A 22,303-nucleotide genomic window follows, 5' to 3' on the forward strand; every position below is an offset into this window, starting at 1 on the left:
TGGAGGCCTCCCACAGGGGACCGAGAATGTTGTTGGCCCTGCCTGTGCCTGGGAGATGTCTACCATCTGCTACCATCTGAGTGATGAATGGATAGATCCTGGGAGGTGCCATGGCCCAGCCTGGGGGCTGGAGTGAAGGTCAGCATTAGGAAGGGGCATCTGCTCCATCCTCCACCCGCCACCCTCCCCACACAGGACCCACAGCCAGAGGTGTTGCACACAAGGGCACATCTTCATCCTCTCTCCCCCACCCCCACCCCTTCCCCATAGGCAGCCCAGGAGGCCTCCTTCGGGGCTCAGTGAAGCCCCATGTGCACAAGCTAGCCTGTGTCCCAGGAGAGCCAAGTCCTGTTTGCACAGCCTGGATGGTTCTACGGCTTTCTGGGGGCATGGCTACCGCAGTCGAGTGTCCACAGGGGAGGCGGGGGTGGATGCTGAGCTGCAACGAGCCCCCACCACCAGACACATTCCACCTGTCCACCCTTTCACTCACTGCCGGGATCTGCTTAGTGTCACCCCATGTCTGACCTTTCATGTTGACGCACAGGCCTGATTTCATCCCCAAACTCAGGAGGATGTGAAACCAGGCAGTTAATCACCTGATGGGAAAGATGTCACGGTGGGCTCAGTGCCACACTCAGCACTAAGTCACCCCAGGGTCTGGGGAAGGTCTCTCCATCTGTGCCTCCCCTCAGGGCCAGAAGACTTCAGATAAAAAGGTGCCGAGGACGACACAGTGGTCCCTGGGTGTGGAGGGGTGAGGCCAGCAGTCGCCCGCCCCAGCCCCAGCCTCCAAGCATCCCCAGCATGAGGGCTCCTCTGCTGCGGGTCCTCACAGATGCATTTCTCCCAGAGCTTTCCGAGAAGGGAAACGGGGCTCCCCCTCCCCATCCCAGAGCCCCCCCACCCAGCAGGCAGGTGTCATCAGATCCTCTGCGGATCCTCGTCAGCACCCGCCACGGAGCACACATGTTAAGTGAGGCGACCCTGACCTGAACACATTCCAGGGGCGGCTGCCAAGGACTCTGAGCCCTGGTTTATTTCCCCAGTGCTGAAAACCAGCAGAAGGTGCTCCCTGCACAACCGCGGCCACTCGCACCAGGGAGACTCGAGGAAGGTGGAATGACACCCTCGAGGGGTGGTCTGGGCAGGGCCGGCCTATTCCCAGCCACTGCCCCGCCCTGCCCAGCTCTGGACAGCTGTGTCTACAGCCCTTCCCCACGGGGACCGGGCACCCCAGCTGATGCCTGCACAGGCCTCAGGAGTGGCATCCTCAGGGGAGCCAGACTGCGCAAGCTGGATGGCTTTCCTGGCACAGCCACCTCCGTCTCTCCTCCTCCGCCCCCTTCTCCCCTGTAAGCCACAGCCTGGAGTCTTCGAGGACCCGGCTCCCAGGGGCTCTTCCTGCTCCTCCACCTCCCGCTGGGCTGGCTGTCAGCGCTGAAGGCCCCGGGAGGTTAGGGGTCAGCAGCCGGGTTTCTGTGTCCCTGGGGTGTGCTCTGGAGATGCCTGGAAAGATTCTCCCACCCAGGGGGCACAGAGGGTGGGGGAACAGGCATCCGGCCAGGGCTTTCCTCACAAGAACTGGCTTCCCGCCCAGTGCAGACCACACAGAGAGGGGCACGGCAGGAGAGATGGTGTGGCGGTGGGCAGGGAGGGTGGTGGGCAGGAAGGGCAGCCTCGGCCTGGGCAGTGCTCACCTTTGGATCCTCTGAGACCTGGCTGTGCTAGGCACTGCCATTTGTCCTGTCCGCGCCTGCGGGCCTTTCGTGGAGCCTACGCTATTCCATCAGCACACACAGGGACGACAGCACCACAGCCACCAGCAGAGCACAGAGGGGCCCCAGTGCTCGTGGGCACGTGGCAAGTTCCAGGGCGGACACCTCCATGAACAAACCCACGCGGGCACCGAGGCAGCCCCAGATGCTGTGCTGGGAGCTCCTGATGCGCAAGACAGGCCTCAGGGAGGTGGGGGGGGGCTCCAGTGCCAGGCCAGGCAGGGGCAGGCGGCGGGCAGGACTCTGTGAACAGCCCATCCCGAGACCTCGCAGAGTATCGAGCTCAGCAGGAATCCAGAAGGACGCCACGCCCTCGGTCCAGAGAGCCCTCGTGATTTCAGAAGAAGCCTGCCTCTCAGTTCCTGCTGAAATTCAAAACACAAGCAGCTGTTCCCATGTTGCTGCTGAGTTCTGAAGAATTTCCTGACTTGACTCTTTTAGCAGGAGACACAAAGAAGGCAGCAGGAGGGAGATGCAGCAGGCTGGGAAGAACCCCGAGGTGTTGGTGTACCCTGCCCAAGTCAACAGTGTGTGGACCCAGAATGTCATGCCTGGCGCTGGCCATGCTGAGCCGCAGTACCACAGCAGGCACTGCAGACATTTGTCTCCCGTCCCGCAATTATCACGCCAGGCTGCAGCCCCACTCCCAGGGGCCTGGAGCCCATCCTCTGGGCAGCTCCTGGGGCTGGGGGAGGGCCCATCATTGCCCAGCACGGGGTCAGCAGGGCAGGGCAGGATCCACAGTGGCAGCCTCAGGTAACCGAAGCTGAGGTGACCTGAGGCTGCCATGGTCAGTATTTACAACTGGAAGCTTTAGGGCAGACAGATGGGGGCATCCCAGCTGGTATGGAAGTGAAGTCTGGTTCTCTGGGGCCCAGTGACCTCAGATGCCTAGCAGGGCAGGCTGTGGCCCCATCCCTCTGGCATCTTCCCCCAGGACACCTTTCCCCTGCCTAAGATGGCACTCAGACCCTGAAGCTGTATCGGGTGGGGTGGGATAGGCGTGGCCACTTCCTTCTTAAATCCACCGAACATTTCTTGTTTGGGTGAGGAAATCTGATGTGAGGCTTTCTTAAAACCCATGTTTTATAGCTGAGTCCAGCACATTCCAGATTCTTCTCTTCTCTGTTCTGCCTTCTGTCTCCCTCTCCTACACCCACAGAAAGGTCTCTGGAAATGAGAGTTCCCGATGATACATTTGTCATGTTTTCCATACCTCCTCAAATTAGATTGCAGCCCCAGTTAATACATTAAATCACATTATGCCTCCATCAGCAAACCAAGGCTGCAGCTTAATAAGATGATAACCCCTGGTAAATGACACACCAACCAGCTTGCAGGGGAGCCTGGCCCCACTGAGCTTATTCGGCCACTTTTCTTGGACCTGTTCCATGCAGCCGAGTGGAAGACACCCCACACATGTTAGAGAGGGCTCAGGAATCACCCCCAAGCCTTGCTCACAACAAACAACCTGACAAAATCCACCAGCCAGGTAATGAAGCAACAGGATGAGCAGAAGAGCGGGGTCACCGTCGGGCAAGGGCTGTCAGAGCCCAGCAAGCACCTGCGTGCAGACCCATGCCGGGCACCTAAGGTCCAAGGGCAAGTGTGGTGGCTACAAACCCTAAATGAGAAAAAAAAAAAAAAAGCAGACCCACAGCCAGGGCAGGGACCCAAGAATGACTCTGTGTAGAGGAGTCTCTCTCTCTCTCTTTTTTTTAAAAATTATACTTTCAGTTCTAGGGTACATGTGCACAACGTGCAGGTTTGTTACATATGTATACATGTGCCATGTTGGTGTGCTGCACCCATCAACTTGTCATTTACATTAGGTATCTCTCCTAATGCCATCCCTCCCCGCTCCCCCTACCCCACGACAGGCCCTGGTCTGGTTCTGTCACCCAGGCTGGAGTGCAGTGGTGCCATCGTGGCTCACGGCAGTCTTGACCTCCCAGGCTTGAGTGATCCTCTTGCCTCAGCCTCCTAGGGAGCTGGGCCTACAGGTGTGCAACAAGATGTACAACTAATTTTTACTTTTTTTTTTATAGAGATGGAGTCTCACTTTGTTGTCCAGGCTGTTCCCAAACTCCTGGGCTCAACTTATTCTTCTGCCTTGGCCTCCCAAAGTATTGGGATTATAGGTGAGAGCCACTGCACCAGGCCATGAGGAGTCTTCCATTCACTTTTTACTTCTATTCAATGTCCCGAGTAAAGCAGGGGTCACAGGGGCCCTCCTTCCCATCTGCTTTGATAGAGGAGGCAAGCCTGCCAGGCCAGCACCAGGAGCTGGCACGAGCATGTCTCAGTCCCCACTTACTCCTGTGTGTGTATCCCACAAAAGGCTGGCCGGCTGCATCTGTCTGTGTCACTCATGGGAAGGTGAGTCCCCTTTGACACACAGCTGTTGTTAAATGAGATCTCTGATCTCAGAAGAGTCTGGAAGCTTCCCTCTGCCATATACCAAGATACCTGCAGGCCCAGCCCAGGGCCCTGGGACAGCTGTGACTTTGGGCAGCAGCAGGCATGTGGCGGCTCTGGCCTGAGGCTCCTGCCTTCAGAGTCCCCTGCCCTCCATGTCAGCGTGGTTTTGGATACCAGACCCCAATAATTGCCTGGTTTTGCTTGCTTGCCTTCTGCCCCAGCTGCCAAGCCTCAACTGCACTTGGCTTAGAGAAGGGCCTTTCCCAGAGCCTACGTCCCCCATCAGGTCACCTGCCTGGCTCACAGTCCTTGAGACCAGCTGGGACCCTGCTCGGTTGGGAGCAGCCCCTGGGAGCAGCCGGCTGTCTGGCTGCCTGCCGGTCGGCCTCACTTTGGGGTCCCGCTCATCCAGCAGACACAGTGCCACCTGCCCACACCTGGCGATGGCCCACACCTGGTGATGGCCTGCCTGCAGGCAGCCTAGTGCCTCTCACCCTATTTGTGCCTTTGTGTTCTCTCCAGGGCCCTCTTCTGCTCCACCAATCACTTGGACAAATGTGCCACCCTAGAACCCCAGACCCTCACTGCTATAGGAGACCCCTGGAAGGCTGCCCTTGGCCCACTGCCAGGCTTGGCAGTGTCTCAATGTGATGGACTGCACCAGGTTGGTGGGGACGTTGCCAGGGTGGAGGCAGCACCTGAAGGCTGGTATCCCCATCTCAGCAGGCCACAGTTATATGGAGGCAGGGCATCCCTCCACCTCCACTGGTAACCAGGAGGGAGCCATGGGTACCAGCTGTGCGAGCCTAGGCAGGTGAAGCAGCAATCACAACAGCTCCACCTCCGCCAAGCTGCTGCTGACCTGAATAAGTCAATGTAAGTTACGTGCTCGACACAAAGCCCAGCACGTGGTAATAAACGCCAGCTACAGTAAACGCGTTTCTTGGATAAGTTAAGGGATAATTAGGTAAACATTCAGCAGGCGGTGAGGACTCATTGATAGTTTGGAGAATAAATCAATATGAGATTCAGGTGAGAGGAGGAAGGTTTGGGAAAGGGACGATTTAAGAAGGCACGGGCCCAAGTGCACAGGGAAACTTAGTGCATGACGAAGGTGGCATCTCAGGTCACCAGGAGCAGAGATGGACATTTGCATAAATGGGACAAGTGGGTAGCCCATCCAGAAAAAGGTAACATTTCAATCATAGTTCACACCATACACAAGAATAAACTGGAACAAACTCCGACGGGCCAGGGATTTGGATGGAACCAGCGGGATCACACAGGATAGAGAAAACCTGGCAAATCCCTCTTTTCCCTTAACGTGGGAAGGAAGGGGCTTTCCGTTATGACTCCACTCTAGAGGCGATCAAAGAGGGATGGTTTTGGCGACATTAAAAAAATTGTGTGGCAACAAAAACACCAAAAATCAAAGTTGAAAGACAACCAACAAACTAGGAGAGAATATCTACTGTACATGAGAGACAGAGGCCTAACCTCTCATCTCACATCCAAAGAACTCTTTAAAAAGGACCTGATAGAAAATAGGAAAAGACACAATTTGCCAAAAAGATAAAAGAACGACCTGTACACAGATGAAAGATGTTCAGATTCGCTCCTAAGTACAGAAATGCAAATTCACATGCTGCTGAGACATCGTTTTTCACTTATCAGACAGCGACACTTCCACTGTATGACAACACAGTCTGTTGGTGGGTCTGGGGAAATGGGCACCCCACATGCTGCTGGGGGAACGCAAACTGGCATAAGCCTTCTGGAGGGACGTTGCAAAACCTAACACATTCCTCCTGGTCTCACCTCTGGTCCTGCGACTCCACTTCCAGGTATCTACTCTGAACAGTCAGCTCCAGTGCTGGGAAAACACGGATGCACCAGGCCACTTACATTGATGCTGAAATGGGAAAATACTGGCCACAACCTACGTGCCTCCGCTCTCTTGGCTTCTGCCCCAGCTGAAAGGAAAATGGCTGAAAAACTCTGCACGGCGGAGTACTATACAGTTGTAAAAATGAAGGAGGCTCTCTCTGCACTGACAAGGAGAGATTTCCAGATTATGCTGTTAAGTGAAGAAAAACCAAAGTACAAAGGAGTGTCATTAGTATACAACCCTTTATACAAGAAAGAAGGGGATATAAGAAAAAAATGCAGGCATCTGCTCATTTGTGCAAAAGATATACAGGAAAGAAAGACCAGAAACTGATGAGATAAGTTGCCCACAGGACTTGGGTGGGAACAGGGTGAAAGGAATGAGAGAAATGGGAAGGGGCAGTAGGAGGAGGGACAGTGCCAGTTGTCTGAACACACCTTTGCGCAGAGAGCTCTGCCCCTGGAACCAGTGTGATGATTAGCTTTATGTGCCAACTTGGCCAGAGTACAGTACGCAGTGACTCAGTCGAACACTCATCTAGATGTCACTGTGGGAGTATCTGGGAGACGTGGTTAACATCTATCATCAGCTGTCTTTAAGGGGATAATCCTTGATGCTGGGGGTGGGGCCTCGCCCAGCCAACGGGAAGGCCTTACCAGCGCGTTCGGAAATTCTGCCTCAGGAATCCCGCATCAGCTCCCAAGAACCTCCAGCCTGCTGGCCTGCTGGGCCCCGTGATCAGGCAAGCCAATTTTTTGAAACAATATTGTTTTACTCCGCCTTTCTCAATACCGTGGCTTAAATAGGGATTCACCCATGTTTTCTGCTAGCACCTATACGGTTCCGTGGGTTCCATCTAAATCCCTGGGGTGGGTGTATACCCACACATACACGGCTTGGTCTCTAGATACCATTCTCTAACAAAAGGAACCAGGGTTCCTTGGAGAAATGACTGACTTCAGGGCTGGGGCACAAAATGTATAAGATAAGCCTGGAACATCTTGTGGTACCGGAAGAAAGAAAGTGCTCAAAAAAAGCCAGGGGCAATGTCAAAAAGACACAGAAAAGGCTCTCCAATAGCCAAGCCTGGGACCAACTTAAGGGGCCTTGTGATAGCACTGGGCCCCCCGGACGATCTGGATTCTCCCATCTCAAAGCCACCTGATTAGTGTTGCCAGTTCCGTCTGTGACTTCATTCCCCTTTACTGTGTAAGTGACACACTGACAGTTCCAGGAATTAGGCATGGACATCTCTGGGGGGCATCATTCTGCCAAATGCAGACCCCACGGGCTGTCAGGCCTGGGCCGATGTGCTGAGATGCTGTTGTGATGTGGACTTTTCCTTCTTGGTTCCTAAAATATCTTGATTTTTTTTTTTTTTTTAGGCAGAGTCTTGCTCTGTCACCCAGGCTGAAGTGCAGTGGCACTATCTCGGCTCACTGCAAGCTCTGTCTCCCAGGTTCACGCCATTCTCCTGCCTCAGCCTCCCCAGTAGCTGGGACTACAGGTGCTCACCACCACGCCCAGCTTTTTTTGTTTTTGAGATGGAGTCTCACTGTCGCCCAGGCTGGAGTGCAGTAGCATGATCTCATGTCACTGCAACCTCCACCTCTTGGGTTCAAGCAATTCTCCTGCCTCAGCCTCCCGAGTAGCTGGGATTACAGTCACGTGCCACCACGCCCAGCTAATTTTTATATTTTTAGTAAAGACGGGGTTTCACCATGTTGGCCAGGCTGGTCTGGAACTCCTGACCTCAGTTGATCCACCCGCCTTGGCCTCCCAAAGCGCTGGGATCACAGGTGTGAGCCACAGTGCCTGGCTAGATTTTTAAAAAAATTATTATTATACTTTAAGTTCTAGGGCACATGTGTACAACGTGCAGGTTTGTTACATATGTGTACATGTGCCATGTTCGTGTGCTGCACCCATTATGGGTGCACATACATGTACACATATGTAACAAACCTGCACGTTGTGCACATGTGCCCTAGAACTTAAAGTATAATAATAATAAAAAGAAAGAAAGAAAGAAAGAAAGAAGAAAGAATTCCTCTAGTTCCAGCTATTGCCACTCGGCTCCCCTGAGGATGGCGAACTCTCTCTGGCCTCAGTGCTAATTATTCCTCTTTGCGCTCTGGCACTGTCGGAAGCCATCTGTGGTGGCTTCCATTTCTAAGGACACCCCGCCATGGCTGCTTGTAGAACATTGCGTGCGTTACCCTGCTGTCTTCTGCCAGGCCTCTGGTTCACAATCAATCTACACAAATCAACCATCACTTCCACAAAGCAGGCTGGGGAGAATGCTTTTCTCCAGGGGCCCCTCACTGTGCCTTCCCTGGCTAGTAATAAAATGCAATCTTAATTTAAATACAAATGACTCAGCTGTGGCAGAAAGCCAATTAGCCTAAAGAACAGGCTGTTCTGATTTTTAACAACCTCTCCCTGCTCAACTCATTTTTCAGCTTAGAAAGAGACCCTGAAATCTTGGAGAAGCCTTGAGTACAGGAGAGTGAGGAGACCCTGCTGAGGGCACAGGGAGGCCCCCAGAGACCCCAGAGGGTTGGGGTGGGCTCCCTGGTTCACTGTGTCTTATCAGGGCCCTTTGAGGCTGGAGCCGTGACTTTGGCCTCTCCCACCCGAACCGGGGCAGAGGGTGTGGAGTTTCCGCTGTTTAAATCCCAGGATGCACACCTGCATATACCCCATGCCTTCCTACTTTTTAAAAAGTTTGGGCTCCCAAGGTAGAGAGTTGCCTCAACAACAGTGCATTGAGCATGGACTCTGCTGGGACCGAAGGAGTCCCCCGGGGTGGACGAAGCGGGCAGAAAGCACACAGCCGACGGGAGAAAACAGAGGCCACTCATCTGCCAGCCTCAGTAAGGGAGAAGAGGGCAGGCTGTGGCCAGCGGGGCTCTGAGGGTACAGGGAGGCCCAAACCCAGGCCCAGAGGGGTAGTGGGAGCTACCCAGCCATGGGCTTTCTCCCTGTGCTCACACCAGCCCGCAGCCCACAGGGGAGGGGTGATGAGCCCAACCAGGGATCTTCGATCCCACAGACATGTGCCAGGTGTGTCCTGGACCTTCAGGGGACACCACAGCCACATGCACTCTTGGTGTGGGACCTTGGTGCAACCTTTCCTCCGTGAAGACCCGCCCCAGGGCCTCCTCCCCGCCCTGGCCCTCCCTACCGGTCCCCAGGGCTCCCTTTCTCTCAGGCACTGGGGAAAGCGCTTGTCATCAGTGGGGCACCAGGACTTGCGCTGCGCTGTGAACCGACAGACAATCTCTATGCGAAGGTCGCGTGGCAGGAGGCAGTGGCCGTCAGCTCCACGCACCCCCTGTGGACCCACTACTCACCCACTGCAGCCCCAGGACACCCCAGCACCTCCCACGGAGGCAGAAACAAGGACTCAAAAGTCGATTGGGGACATGCCGAGTTCTGATCCCTGCTCTGGAGGCAGAGGAGCCTGGGCCTGCTGGGGAGAACCCCCAGGCTTGCTGATGGGGGCCCAGTACCCAGGAGGCTGAGGGAGGCAATGAGGGAGTCCCTCAAGTGGGAAGAAGGGCCGGGCAGGAGGACCGGGCCAGGCGGGGAAGGGTTTGGCTGAAGTCGTCCTGCTGGGGGCTGTGGGTAGTGACAGCCTGCTCCATTACCAGAAGCTCTTAGCCCTGGACAGGGTGGGGCCGGGAAGGACAGCTTTGGCCTGACCACGGGGATGGAGGGAACCAGCAGGGATGTCCCTGAAGCCATGCTCCAGTCAGAGACCTGGCCACCTGGGCACGAGACCCTACTGTCCGTCACTCCCCAGGCGCCTGCCATTGGAGACGCTATGGGCATCTCTGGCTGGACACGGCCCAGTCTGAACCCTCCGCATCCTCTGCCTTAGGGCTCCACCATCCACCCAGATGAGATTATTGAGGCCGTGGCCTCCTCCCACCGCCACTCTTCACATCCACCTGCCACCGGCCCCCTCCTCTGTCTTCATCCCGACACGCCCCAGGGAAGAACCCTTCTGGGCTCTAGAGAGGATCCTCCACGGCCCCCATGTGGTCCGCCCCTCCCCCGCTTGCCTCCCTCCCTCCCCAACCGTGTCCTGCCCACCAGCGGCCATGGGACTCACCCGATGGTCCTGCCCCAGTCACACCACAGCATCTCCCCGACGGCCTCCATGTCTACCTGGAACTGGGTGAGGCAGAGCTCCTGGAGGAGGGCACCGTAGTTAGCCTCCTGGCAGGCAGTGGCCACGAAGAGGTGATGGGCTGCAATAGACATGACCATGAAGAGGTGATGGGCTGCAGCAGAGGCCTAGGGGCATCACCGCCGGCCCACCCACTCCCCGCAGCCCAGGCTCCATGAGAATGGGGCCTCTGAGAGACCCCTGGAGAGAGCAACTGTGGCTCCAAGCGGACGCTCTTCATCAATCGTTCCGTGACCTGGCAAAGGCCCTCCCTGTCTGCTAAAGGTGGCTTGGCCCTCAGTGCCCATGCCAGCTTGGGCCAGGGCACTTCCCATCCCACAATGCCACTGGGCTGCCCCAGGCATGGGCGGCATGAGAGGGGCCTGGCTGCCCCGTTCTGCTGGCACCTGGGCATGGGCTGGGCTGGGCTGTGTCCCCCAGCCCAGGAGCTGCAGGCACGTCTCCTGTCTGAGTATCTGCGGGCTATGAACTGAGCTGACAAACAGAATCATGAACTGTGCTCCCTCCTCCTGCCTCGAGCCATACAGCAGAGTAAAAGTGACCTGCCCAGCGGTGCCCCGCACAGAATCAGAATTCACTCATTTACCCTGTAGCTTGCTACTGCTGGGGGTGGGCGGGGAGAGCATGGACCTTGGTCCCCCACCCACCAGGCCTCTTCTTCCTCCTCAGGCTGAGCCCAGCTTTCTTGGCCCATCTGTAGGGCAGCTGGTGGCAGGGGGTTTGCATTCCCTGTTTAGAGCTTGGCTCCTGGCCCTCCCACCGTCCCCAGACCCTCCTCCTTTTCCCCTCAGGCCATGCTGCATATCCTCTGCCCAGGACCCCCAGCCCCACCCCTACTGGCCTGGCCCTTCCGAATTCCTGGAAGGAGCTTGGTGCTGGGAGGCCAGGGCTGCCCTGGGAGACGCTGGGGGCATCCAGCCCCTGCAGCCTGCCGCCTGGCCCCACCCTGGGCCTCATGAGTGAGGACACCAAGCTGCCCCTTGCAGCCTCGGGCCCAGGGAGCCCACCCAAGGAGAGGTGGCCGCTCTTGGGCAGGCAGATTGGGGGTGGGGTTCTGCAGTACCAGTCTCTGGCACGTGGCCCAGGGAGGGGTGTGAGCTCGGGAGGCCCCTCCGGCTGCGGAGTAGAACGTAGAGGAACTGGAGCTGCCCTGATGTGCCGGGCGCCCCGGAGCTTTTCACCGGCAGCCACCTCAGAGTGGATCTGGCTGCGATCGGCAGTTTACAGATGCGGGAACTGAGGCTTTGGGGTTCAGAACCGGGCCCCAGGTCCTATGGCCGGAAGTGGTGTGGACCAGAGAGCAGACCAAGTGGTCTGGGCACCAGGTGGGAGGCGGGAAACACAGGGAAGGGCCTGATGTCCCTGGAGGTGCACAGGAGGGAGGGCGAGCAGGTGGCCATGCAGGGGTGGGGTGGGGTGGCGGTGCTGTCACAGAGCACCACTCCAGGCCCAGTGACTGGTGTCAGGGTGAACGGATCCCACACGCTGCACACCTGAGCATTGGCCTGGCCCACAGCTGCCAGAGAGAGCAGAGTGCTGACGAGGGAGGCTGAGCCCTGGCCTGGGCCGAGGCCATGAGTGGGTCCCAAAGAGCCAGGTGTGTTGGATCAGGGACGTTTAGCCCAGGAAGCCAGGGAGGAATGTGGGTGTGGTTGGCCTGCATGGAAGGCTGGGATTGGAAAAAGCCCCTTGGAGGAGCTCAGGACAGGACCTGCTGGCAAGCGAGACAGAGTCCCCCCGCCCCCCACTCCAGCGGGTCACCCACCCTCAACCCCTGGCGTGAGCGCCCAGCACTGGAGTTTGTGGCCACAGAGGGAGCTGCACCTGCCCCTGTGAAAGCTGAGGGCAGAACAGTCTCCCTCCGGCGCCCCAGGGACCCCTCAGGAGTCTCTGTACCCACCTGAGGCCATGCTGTTTCCTGACAGCACAGGTGTGTCCCCACCGTGTCCATACCAGCACCGTGAGTGCACCGTGGGGCCGGCTGGTCCCACTGCAGATGCACTCCCACCCTGGGGCCTTCTTTCACCCACAGTCAGGGCAGCCTTGGAGAAACGGCTATTTCTGACACCTGCCCCATCACAATGTCCCCTAGGAAAGCCCACCTAATGGGGACAGTGATGCCCCAGGGCTCCTAGGAGCTGAGGAATGCTCAGACACTGACTCGTCAACTCATGGAAGGAATTCCAGGCTGCCTGTACAGCTGCACTTGGAGAATCGTCCCTCTGTTTGTCCCCCACCCCTCACTGTTCCTGGCATCCCGCCCCTGCTCACTGCCTTTCTCTGGTGAATCCCAGGTCCCAGTCCCACCTGCCCTCCTCTGCTGCCCTGTCCTCCAAGAGGCCCCCAGCTGACCCTACCTGTGGGAAGCCATCCCCCACCCTGTCCCCCAGCCCATTTCCTCAGAGCCTCTCTCAGGGCTGGTGGAAGGTCTCTTTCTTTTCTCAGAACCCTCTTGGCTGCCCTCTCATCTCCCACTCCTTTCTGACTCATGCATACACCCTCCCTGGCACCCAGCGGCTTTGCACATTAGTATTTGTCAAATGAAGCAGCAAATAAGTAAGACAGCCATATCTGGCTTTCTCAGTGGCCATTCTGCCTGGGAGTGAAGCAAGTGTGCCTCACGCTGTCCTGTGTGGAGTGGACAGATTGGGTGCCAGGGTCACGAACCACTGCGGACTCCCCTCCTCCTCTGGAAGAGCCGCTTTTAGGACGAATGAAGATGAACAGGCACGTCTGTGCCTCAGTCAGGATCCTCGGCTGCACGCAACAGAAACCAACTGGGGCTGGTGTGAGTGGTGGAGGATCTGGTAAAGGGACCCTGGTGGCTCCCAAGTCCCCAGGAGGGTCTGGGAAGTGGGGTCTGCACAACCGCCCTGCAGAGCCAGTCCCTGTGGGGAGGCCGAGCTGCTCCTTCTGGTGGGGTCCCCAACGGGCGAAGGGAGTGCAGGTGCAGGGGCCAGAAACAATGACAGTGGCCCCTTCACCGCAGGCCGCAGGGTGTCCTTCTCTGTCATATTCATGTCAGTCTCCTGCAGTCCCCTGGGCTGTCCAGAGCAGCTGCCTGCCCCCAACCTACTGGGCCTTCCTGTCCTGCAGCCCAGCCAGTTCTAGCTTCCACCACCCATGCAGCCCTCTGTCCTGGTCTGGCTGCAGGGCTAGTCCGGTGGCCTTGACCCTGGCCTGGCTCTGGGCTGGTCTCTCCTGGATGCTGCATCCCCCACCTCTCTTACAGCCACTGTGCCTCCCAAGGGGCGGGACTACCATACCCAGCCCATTGTCCCTTGCTCCTTAGGGACAGAGCCCTCCCTGACCAACGCTGCCCTTTCTTTCCCGCCCTATGCGAGCCCAGAGTCCCACAGCTGGGACGAGGCCAGGGGCAGCCGTTCAGGCAAATCTGGAAACCTGTTTTGTTTTTTAGGTACAGGCGAAGAATGCTTGGGTTTTTCTTAAACGAGACTGACATGGTTTCTTTCCTTGGAGAGAGAGGTAACGTCAAAGTTTTAAAACAGAATAAATTGCCAAAGTTTTAAAACAAACCATTCAGGGCCAAATAGGTCCCATTCCTCTGTGTGACTGCAAATGTAATCATTCATAAATCATGTCTTTAAAAAGCCGTGTGCAGAGGTTGCTGGGTAGACGGCTGCATTCCTCGCTCCGCACTTGGCGTGTTAAGACAGGAACCTTTCCTCGAGCTGTGCATAAGTTAGGAACTCAGTGTTGCTTGCGGGAGTTCAGAGCGATGGCTTCCCTCTCCACAGCAGGCCAGCGCCCCTGAAAAGAGCATACATAGCAGGCACCCCAAAGGTGGAGGGCCCCTCAAGCAAAGTGACAGGGTGGGGACAGAACTACGGGGCAGCCGGGCCCCCCATAGGGGACCCCTGGACACTGCTCATCAGACGTTTGGACGAAGGAGACAAGGGGCATAGAGCTGATGGGTCTCAGAAATGCACTTGACGTCTGTGTTTGCTCTGTGCCACATGGGGCAGGAAAGGCCAGTTCTGCGGCTGTGTATTTTAGGTTTGTAGAGAGAGAAGCTCAGACCCCATCACTGTCCTCCTCCCAGCTGGGGTGGTGGCTAAACGGAGAGTGCAGGTCGGGTTCTAGGACAAGTTCATGCAAATTCCTGACGCTTCCCTGCTCCCTCCCAGCAGCCAGTCCAGGATGCTGATAGCTTCAGCTCACAGGCCACGTCCTGGCCTAAGTCCCTTACATCCATTAGCCTATTTATTTTGAGACAGGGTCTTGCTCTGTTGCCCAGGCTGGAGTGCAGCAGCACAATCATGGCTTACTGCAGTCTTGATCTCCTTGGGCTTAGGCGATCCTTCCACCTCAGCCTCCTGAGTACCCGGGACCAGAGGCACATGCCACCACACCCGGCTAATTTTTCTATTTTTTGTAGAGATGGGGTTTCGCCACGTTGCCCAGGCTGGTCTTGAACTCCTGGGCACCGTCCCACCTCAGTCTCCCAAAGTTCTGGGATTACAGGTGTGAGCCACAGTGCCTGGCCACTATTAGCCTATTTAATCCTCGCAAATAACTCTTACGGCAGGGACAGAGGGGCTCAGACAGGTTAAGAGTCACACAGCCCAGGAGTGGTAGAGCCCAGATGCAATCCCTGGCACGCTTATCTCAGAACACGTGGGAGGCATGACGAGGTCAGTGACCTCTTGCCGAGACCCCAACAGCAGCCCCAAAGGCTGTGGGTGACCCGTGTCTGTGGAGGCCCTGAGACCCTGGGCCAGGAGCTCCGGCTGAAGGCAGGCTTCCTCAGGGTATCTGCCTCCCTCAGGCTTTCCAGGAGTGGCTTCAGGGGCTCTCACTGGGCACGCGTGAGTCCCACGACCTGGACAGTCACCTGGCCACTCCACACTAGTGCCCAGCAGTACAGGGGCCCTGGGAGACTGGGTGTGTGGCCATCGTCACTGCCACTGAGTGGGCGACTTTTGCGAAGGGGCATGGACTGAAGAGAGCACGAGGTGCCTCTGGCAGCACTAGGGCAGGCTGAGAACAGGCTGCCAAGCTGCCTCTCCTCCCCGTGCAAGGCCCTCCAGGGCTAAGGGGCTGGCATTGTCCATCTAAGCGCAGACTCGATCCACACTCAATCCTGAAGCCCCCGCTGAGAACCGCTACCGTCCTTAAGACATGGACGATACCATCGCAGGAGGGCGGAAAGATGGTCATGACTGTAGTAAACTATTCTCAGCATCTCTCCTTTCAAAGAAGCCTATATTTTTTCTCTTCTAAAACACACCTTTATTGAAGTATAGTTTATATACCACAGATTCACCCATTTTATATAGACAATTCAATGATTTTTAGTAAATTCACGAAGTTGTACAACCATCACCATATCTAGCGGTTTTCTTTCTTTATTTTTTTTGAGACAGGGTGTCATTCTGCTGCCCAGGTTGGAGTGCACTGGTACTGTCTTGGCTCACTGCAGCCTTGACTTCCTGGGCTTAAAGAAGCCTGTTTTTGCATACATTTTATAACACATAGCGCAGTGGCACAGGGGTCTAATTTATAAGCAAATCTTGGAGGAGCATGTCCAGATTATCTTACTGGCAGGGGCAGGAACAAGAGACTTGGGGACGACTGTTCCAAAGGGTGAAAGTACCCAGGGCCCAAAGGAGTTGGGGCAGGGGTGTGGTGGAGGAACCCGGAGCTCCCCAGCCCACAGGAACGTCTGCTCCTGCCTCCCTGATGTCTGGCTCTCCCGAACAGGGCCCCTGCAGTTGCCACGATCTGTCCCTGGTGGGTTGCGAGGCCTCTGCCCCTGGTGAGCGTCTGCTCCCTGCATGGCCTGGTCCGTTTCAGGCATGCGAGCGCCCGCATGAGGTGTCAACCACAGCCTGGCATTTCCTGTGTGGCCGGGGTATCTCCCCAGTGCTTCCCTCCAGGTCAAACTTGACATCCTCTAGAGTGAAAGCACTCAGCTGTCTGAGCTCCCCCTCTCCCTGCCCCTGCTCTGTCTAAAGTCCTGTCTCTCTAGGGGTCAGCTGGTCGAAGCCCCAAGGTGCTCTCCTTCCTCCAGCAAGACCCTCTCATTCCAACTTCTCAAGCCCAGGCTGAGAAACTCCCTGCCATCCACTGACACCTCTGAGCATCCAGTGCCGGGGTGGTTGCGAGAAGAGGAAAGGTCCTTGGGGCTGTGGGCCAGGGCTGGGCCGTTCCCCTCCCACGCACACAGCTGCTTACCCCGCCAAAGGCTCCACCAAGTAGATTCTCCTCCACCTGTCACCTGATTTTGGTCCTCAAAGATAGCAAAGCACTGCATTCCAGCCCACCGTCCCCTCTCTTGTACCCCCACGAAGTTCGTGCTTTGTGCCAGAGGGGGGTGCTGTGCACAGTTCTTTGTTCCTGTCTTGCGTCTGTGTTGCCCACTCTTACTGGGAATGCCCAGGCCCTTCCAAGTCCTCACTCGGATAACTGTGGCAGCCTCCAGCCTCCAGTCTCACCTCCAATCTCAGGAACCTGGTGGCAGACCCCTGACTGCACACAGCACCCTCCATCCTCCTCCCCAGCCTTGGTCCTGTCTACAACTGCCACTCAGTAAAATTCTATGCATTGTCAACAGGCACTCCTCATTTCTGAAGTTGACAAGCCAAGAAATCCTCATTTTTTTTTTAAGTCATAAAATGAAACACAGGTTGAACTAAAAATATACTGTCTACCTTCCAAATTACCAGAGAAGAACAAGGAAAATACAGACCTGGAGAAAAATTAGGAAGCCCCAGTAAGTATTAAGAAAAGAAAATGGAAAATAAGATGTCAGAAGAGCTCCAAGCTTACTCCTTGAAGCCAGAAAGGCGGGTGAGCAGCATCAGGGTGCCGCATGGGCCAGGCCCTGCCACCACCCCCACCGAGGCCTGGAGAGTCCTCAGGCTGGGACATGGGTGCTCCCACACCGCCCCGTCCTGTAGATCAGAGCTGCACGGGACGGGAAGCGGCCTGCCTGGGTCACCAGGCCCTCAGGGCAGGTGCCGCGATTTGGTAAACAACATTAATATGTCCCTAAAACCCACAAGAAAACCGGATGCTAAACCAGGTCAAAGAGCTAAGTGACTCAGGGGAACATCCAAAAGATGGGTGGCGGGACATGACACAGGAAAAAGACTAGACAATGAGAAACCACCATGTTGTCCCTGACAAAGCTGCTGCTGTCCACGTATGAAGTAACGAATGGCTCTTCATTCCTGTTAGAATGACCACCATCGAAAACAAAATCACAAGTTTTGCCAAGGCTGTGGAGATGGTTTTCTTCGCCGGCTCGGCTCTCCAAGTTTGGCTTCCCCACCGCGTGTCGGGGAGCCAGCAGCGTGGCAGAGGCGGCCTCACATGGCCCCTGAGAACCAGAGCCTTGTGCACTGCTGGTGGGAATGCACAATGCCACAGCCATGAGGGAAACGCGGTGGTGGTTCCTCAAAACATGAAACACAGTACCACCTGATGATCCAGCAATCCCACTTCTGGGCATATGCCCAAAGGAATTGGAAGCAGGGTCTCAAAGAGATACCTGCACACCCATGTTCACAGCAGACTGATTCACAACAGCCAGAGGTGGAAGTAACCCAGGTGTCCATGGACGAATGCACAAACACAATGTGGTCTATCCATAACAGTGGAATATTACTCCGCCTTCAAAAGGAAGGAAATTCCGACTCACACTACAACACGGAAGAACCTTAAGGACATCAGGCTAAGTGAAATGAGCCAGTTACAAAGGAACAAATGCTGTATGATTCCACTTATACAGGTTCCTAGAGTAGTCGGATTCACAGACAGAAAGTAGAATCGTGGGTCCAGGGGCTGGGGGAGGTGGTAAATCAGCAGGAGGTTACGGTTTAACTGGGACAAGTCTCAGTTTTGCAAAATGAGAAAAGTTCTGGAGGTGGATAGTGGCGATGGTTGTATAGCAGTGTGAGTGTGCTTAGTGGCACAGAACTGTACACTTAAATATAGGTAAGATGGTACATTTTATGTTGTGTATACTTTACCGCAATTAAAAAAGCCTGACTGGGACAGAGGTTATGCTATAAGAAGTCACTACAAAGCTGTGACTGTCAGGGTCACATATGGAATTCCCCATCTTCTCCCCTGCACAGAACGTGCAGCGACATGTGCCCAGGGAAAGCAGGCAGGATCACAAACACAGTGCAGGGTTTTCCCACAATGTGCACGGATGGGGAAGACGAAAATAAGGATATGGAGGCCCTAAGTATTAAATTTAATATGATGACTAGGATGGATACATAAAAACACCACACTCCTCCCATGGGCTTATGGGTCATTTACAACAGGAAAAATTTGCAAGACAAGAAAGAACCCGCAATGCACACTAAGTTGTGGTTGTGGTTCCTGTTCTGCCCCAACCACAGCGCAATAAAACCAGCAATGAGTATCGGGAGAGAAACCAAAAAGCCCGAGCCCCTGAGATTTGTCAAAACTTGCTTCCAAACAATTCACGTGCTACAGAGGACACAGAAACCACAAACACAGAGAATCCAGAAAATATCAACAAGGAGCACAAGGCAGAGGAAAACTCGGGGGATCCAGCCAAGTTGCCAAGCAGAGAACTGATGACGTTTCATTCCCACGCCAGAAAGAACAAAAACAAATGCATTAGGCATTCAAGAAAAAGTGTAGAATAAGTAAACTCAAGAACTGTTTTTTTTTCGGGGGGGGAGGTGGGCAGGAATCAGTGGGGAAGAGACTAACCACAGATTAACCACTGTCCATTCTGATCAAGAAATAACATGAAAATACAAAGTCACAAAATTGCACTGAAAAGGACAAATGTTCACAGATGTAGAGGGAATTAGAAAAATAATCATCCACATAATGATATGTTGGATAAAATGAACAATTTCAGAGGAAAATGTAAGACAACATCATTGCTACAAGACACAGAAAAACCCCAGCCGGGTGCAGTGGCTCACGCCTGTAATCCCAGCACTTTGGGAGGCCGAGGCAGGTGGATCACCTGAGATCAGGAGTTTGAGACCAGCCTGGCCAACATGGTGAAACCCTATCTCTACTAAAAATACAACAATTAGCTGGGCGTGGTGGCAGGCACCTGTAATCCCAGCTACCTGAGAGACTGAGGCAGGAGAATCGTTTGAACTTGGGAGGTGGAGGTTGCAGTGAGCCGAGATCACACCACTGCACTCTAGCCTGGGCGATAGAGCAAGACTCCGTCCAAAAAAAAAAAAAAAAAAAAAGAAAAACCCAAAGGGACCATAACACCAGAAAGATTCTGAAAAGGTTGCCAATTATCTATACCATGAAAAGGAACCTGGCCACGGTGGTTTTGCAGGTGAAAATGAAGACCCTCTAGATCTTGAAGGAACTGCTTATTTCCATCCTCTTGACTGTCCTAGCACACAGGGAAAGAATAAAGGCCCACAACCCGTATCTTGGGAAGAAAACCCAATGCTGGTAATAAAACGCCTAAGGGAAAGTACAGAGCAAGCTCACTCAGGAAGAATGAAGCCACACTCAGAACAAACAGTGGCCCACAGACACCCGAGGCTGTGGAAAGGCTGCACAGGAATGGAGGAACACTCCATTCATCCCAGAAACATGGTAGGTTTGCAGTCTCTGACCACTTCTCCTGTGTCAGAGCCTCGCCAGTGCCAGCAGCCTGCCAGCACCGAGGCAATGCCCAGCTGGGAGGGTTGCTGCGTCACATCGAACGGTTCTTCCTTCACATGACAAAAGCTTACTTTATACACGGGAAGAAGATGCATTCTCCATCCCTCTCCCACCCCCACCCCTGCAAAAATACAATGAAAAAGCACCTGGCCGGCCGGGCACGGTGCCTCACGCCTGTAATCCCAGCTCTTTGGGAGGCTGAGGTGGGCGGATCACAAGGTCAGGAGATCAAGACCATCCTGGCTAACATGGTGAAACCCCGTCTCTACTAAAAAAAAAAATACAAAAAATTAGCTGGGTGCAGTGGTGGGTGCCTGTAGTCCCAGTTACTTGGGAGGCTAAGGCGGGAGAATGGCAAGAACCCAGGAGGCAGAGCTTGCAGTGAACTGAGATTGCACCACTGCCACTGCACTCCAGCCTGGGCGACAGAGTGAGACACCGTCTCAAAAAAAAAAAAAAAAAAAAAAAAAAGCATCTGGCCCCAAAGGAGAAAGACAGAAGGTTTCATGTGTTAATTCTTGACCACATGGTTCTGAACTGTGGGTCACCTATATGAAGCTTTTCTTCTGCCTCTGCTGCCACTGAGACAGCAAGACCAATCCCTCCTCTTCCTTCTCCTTCTTGGCCTCCTCAACATGAAGACCTTATGATGATCCACTTACACTTCATGAAAAGTATATATATTTTCTGTGGGTTTTTCTTTTTGAGATGGGATCTCACTCTGTCGCCCACGCTGGATTGCAGTGGTGTGATCTTGGTTCATTGCAACCTCCAACCCCTGGGCTCAAGCGATCCTCCCACCTTGGCCTCCCAAAGTGCAAGGATTACAGGCGTGAGCCACCATGCTGGGTCTAATTTTCTTAATAACACTTCCTTTTCTCTAGCTTACTTTATTCTAAGAATACAGTATAGGCCGGGCACAGTGGCTCACACCTGTAATCCCAGCACTTCGGGAAGCCAAGACGGGTGGATCACTTGAGGTTGGGAGTTTGAGACCAGCCTGGCCAACACAGTGAAACCCCATCTCCACCAAAAATACAAAAATTAGCTGGGCATGGTAGTGGGCACCTATAATCTGAGCTACTGGAGAGGCCGAGGTAGGAACATTGCTTGAACCCGGGAGTCAGAGGTTGTGGTGAGTCAAGATCACATCATTGTGCTACAGCCTGGGCAAAAGAGGGAGACTCAGTCTCAAAAAAAAAAAAAAAAAAAAAAAAAGAATATAGTATACATACTTGTAACATACAAAATATGGGTTAATTGACTGATAATGTTGTCAGTAAGGCTTCTGCGCAATAGCAGGCTATTAGTAGTTAAGCTTTTGGGGAGTCAAGAGCTACACTTGAATTTCTGACCATGTGGGGGGTTGGCGCCCCACCCCTGCTTGGTTCAAGGGTCACTTGTATTGTCATCACCAGTAGCAAAGGAAGGCAGCTGCTGTCCCTCCCCTACTCGGCAGTGAGTCGCTCTCCAACACAGTGAGACTGGAGAACACAGTAAGACTGGAGAACAGAACACAGAAAGCTGTGAAGAGGCGGCAGGACCACCCCAGGTTACGGGCGGCCTCATGACCAGCCTGAAAAAGCCCAGCAGGAAGCAAAACAACTGAAATAAAAAAATAGGCACAGGCGACAACAGTCCCCAAGCAAACTCGCAGAAGGGGAGCTTCCTCCTAGCCGGCGACGCCCAGCTAGAAAATAAACTGGGGGAAAATATCCCACTCACTGTCATGGCCAAAAAGCACCAGATTCCTAGACACTGAATGAATCATCTGCAGGAGACACGAAATCTCTGTGGAAGGGCCTGGATGCAGATGTGGGGGTCAAAAACAGACCGCTGTTTCTTGAGCCGGTGGTCTTGATTTAACCCTCCCTGACCAGTTAATACTTTCAGTGCAGCTACCATGAAAATCCCCCAAATACTTAGCCATTGATAAAAATTGCTAGGAAATGAAGGTAAATTCCAGATGCATCAAAGGTTTGCGTATTTAAAACCATAAGGCACTGGAGGAAACCTCCACAGGCATGCATGCTCTCTGGTTTCACCTCCTCGCTGCCTCCTAAGGGCGGCTTTCGCTGCTGCCGCTTCCGCAAAGGACCCTGCCATCTGCCTCCCCCAGCCACCCAAAGGACCCTGCCATCTGCCTCCCCCAACCACCAATCATGTCAAGGTACCCAGTGGTGCCTGGGGCCTGTTTCCTTCTCTGTTCTCCCTGGCCATCCTCTCTGGCCAGTCACCAGGAGCCTGGGCCTGTGTCCACCCACTCTTACTGGCCACCCCTCCAAGCAAGGATTTGACATCGTCCAGGCCCTGCTGCTGCCAGAAACACCTATCTTGGCCATACCTCTTTCTGAGCCCTAGATT

General features: G+C 54.6%; 1 protein-coding gene and 1 non-coding gene across 3 annotated transcripts in view; both read right to left on the reverse strand.

Moving 5' to 3' along the window:
* Positions 1-22,303, reverse strand: part of RAMP1 (receptor activity modifying protein 1) — a 55,637-nt gene that overhangs the window by 24,987 nt on the left and 8,347 nt on the right. Inside the window, exon 2 of one of the 2 annotated variants that reach the window (XM_033229703.1) lies at positions 10,208-10,379. In XM_033229703.1, the coding sequence (XP_033085594.1) occupies positions 10,208-10,379 (172 nt within the window). The remainder of the gene's footprint in view (positions 1-10,207; positions 10,380-22,303) is intronic. The other variant, XM_033229704.1, reaches the window with a different exon arrangement.
* On the reverse strand, positions 17,549-17,629 carry LOC117095498. The gene has a single exon (XR_004442033.1). It is a non-coding gene; the product is annotated as a small nucleolar RNA SNORD55/SNORD39 (small nucleolar RNA).

This window comes from Trachypithecus francoisi, unplaced genomic scaffold (assembly GCF_009764315.1).
Source record: "Trachypithecus francoisi isolate TF-2019V2 unplaced genomic scaffold, Tfra_2.0 Lachesis_group13, whole genome shotgun sequence".
Classification (NCBI taxonomy): domain Eukaryota; kingdom Metazoa; phylum Chordata; class Mammalia; order Primates; family Cercopithecidae; genus Trachypithecus; species Trachypithecus francoisi.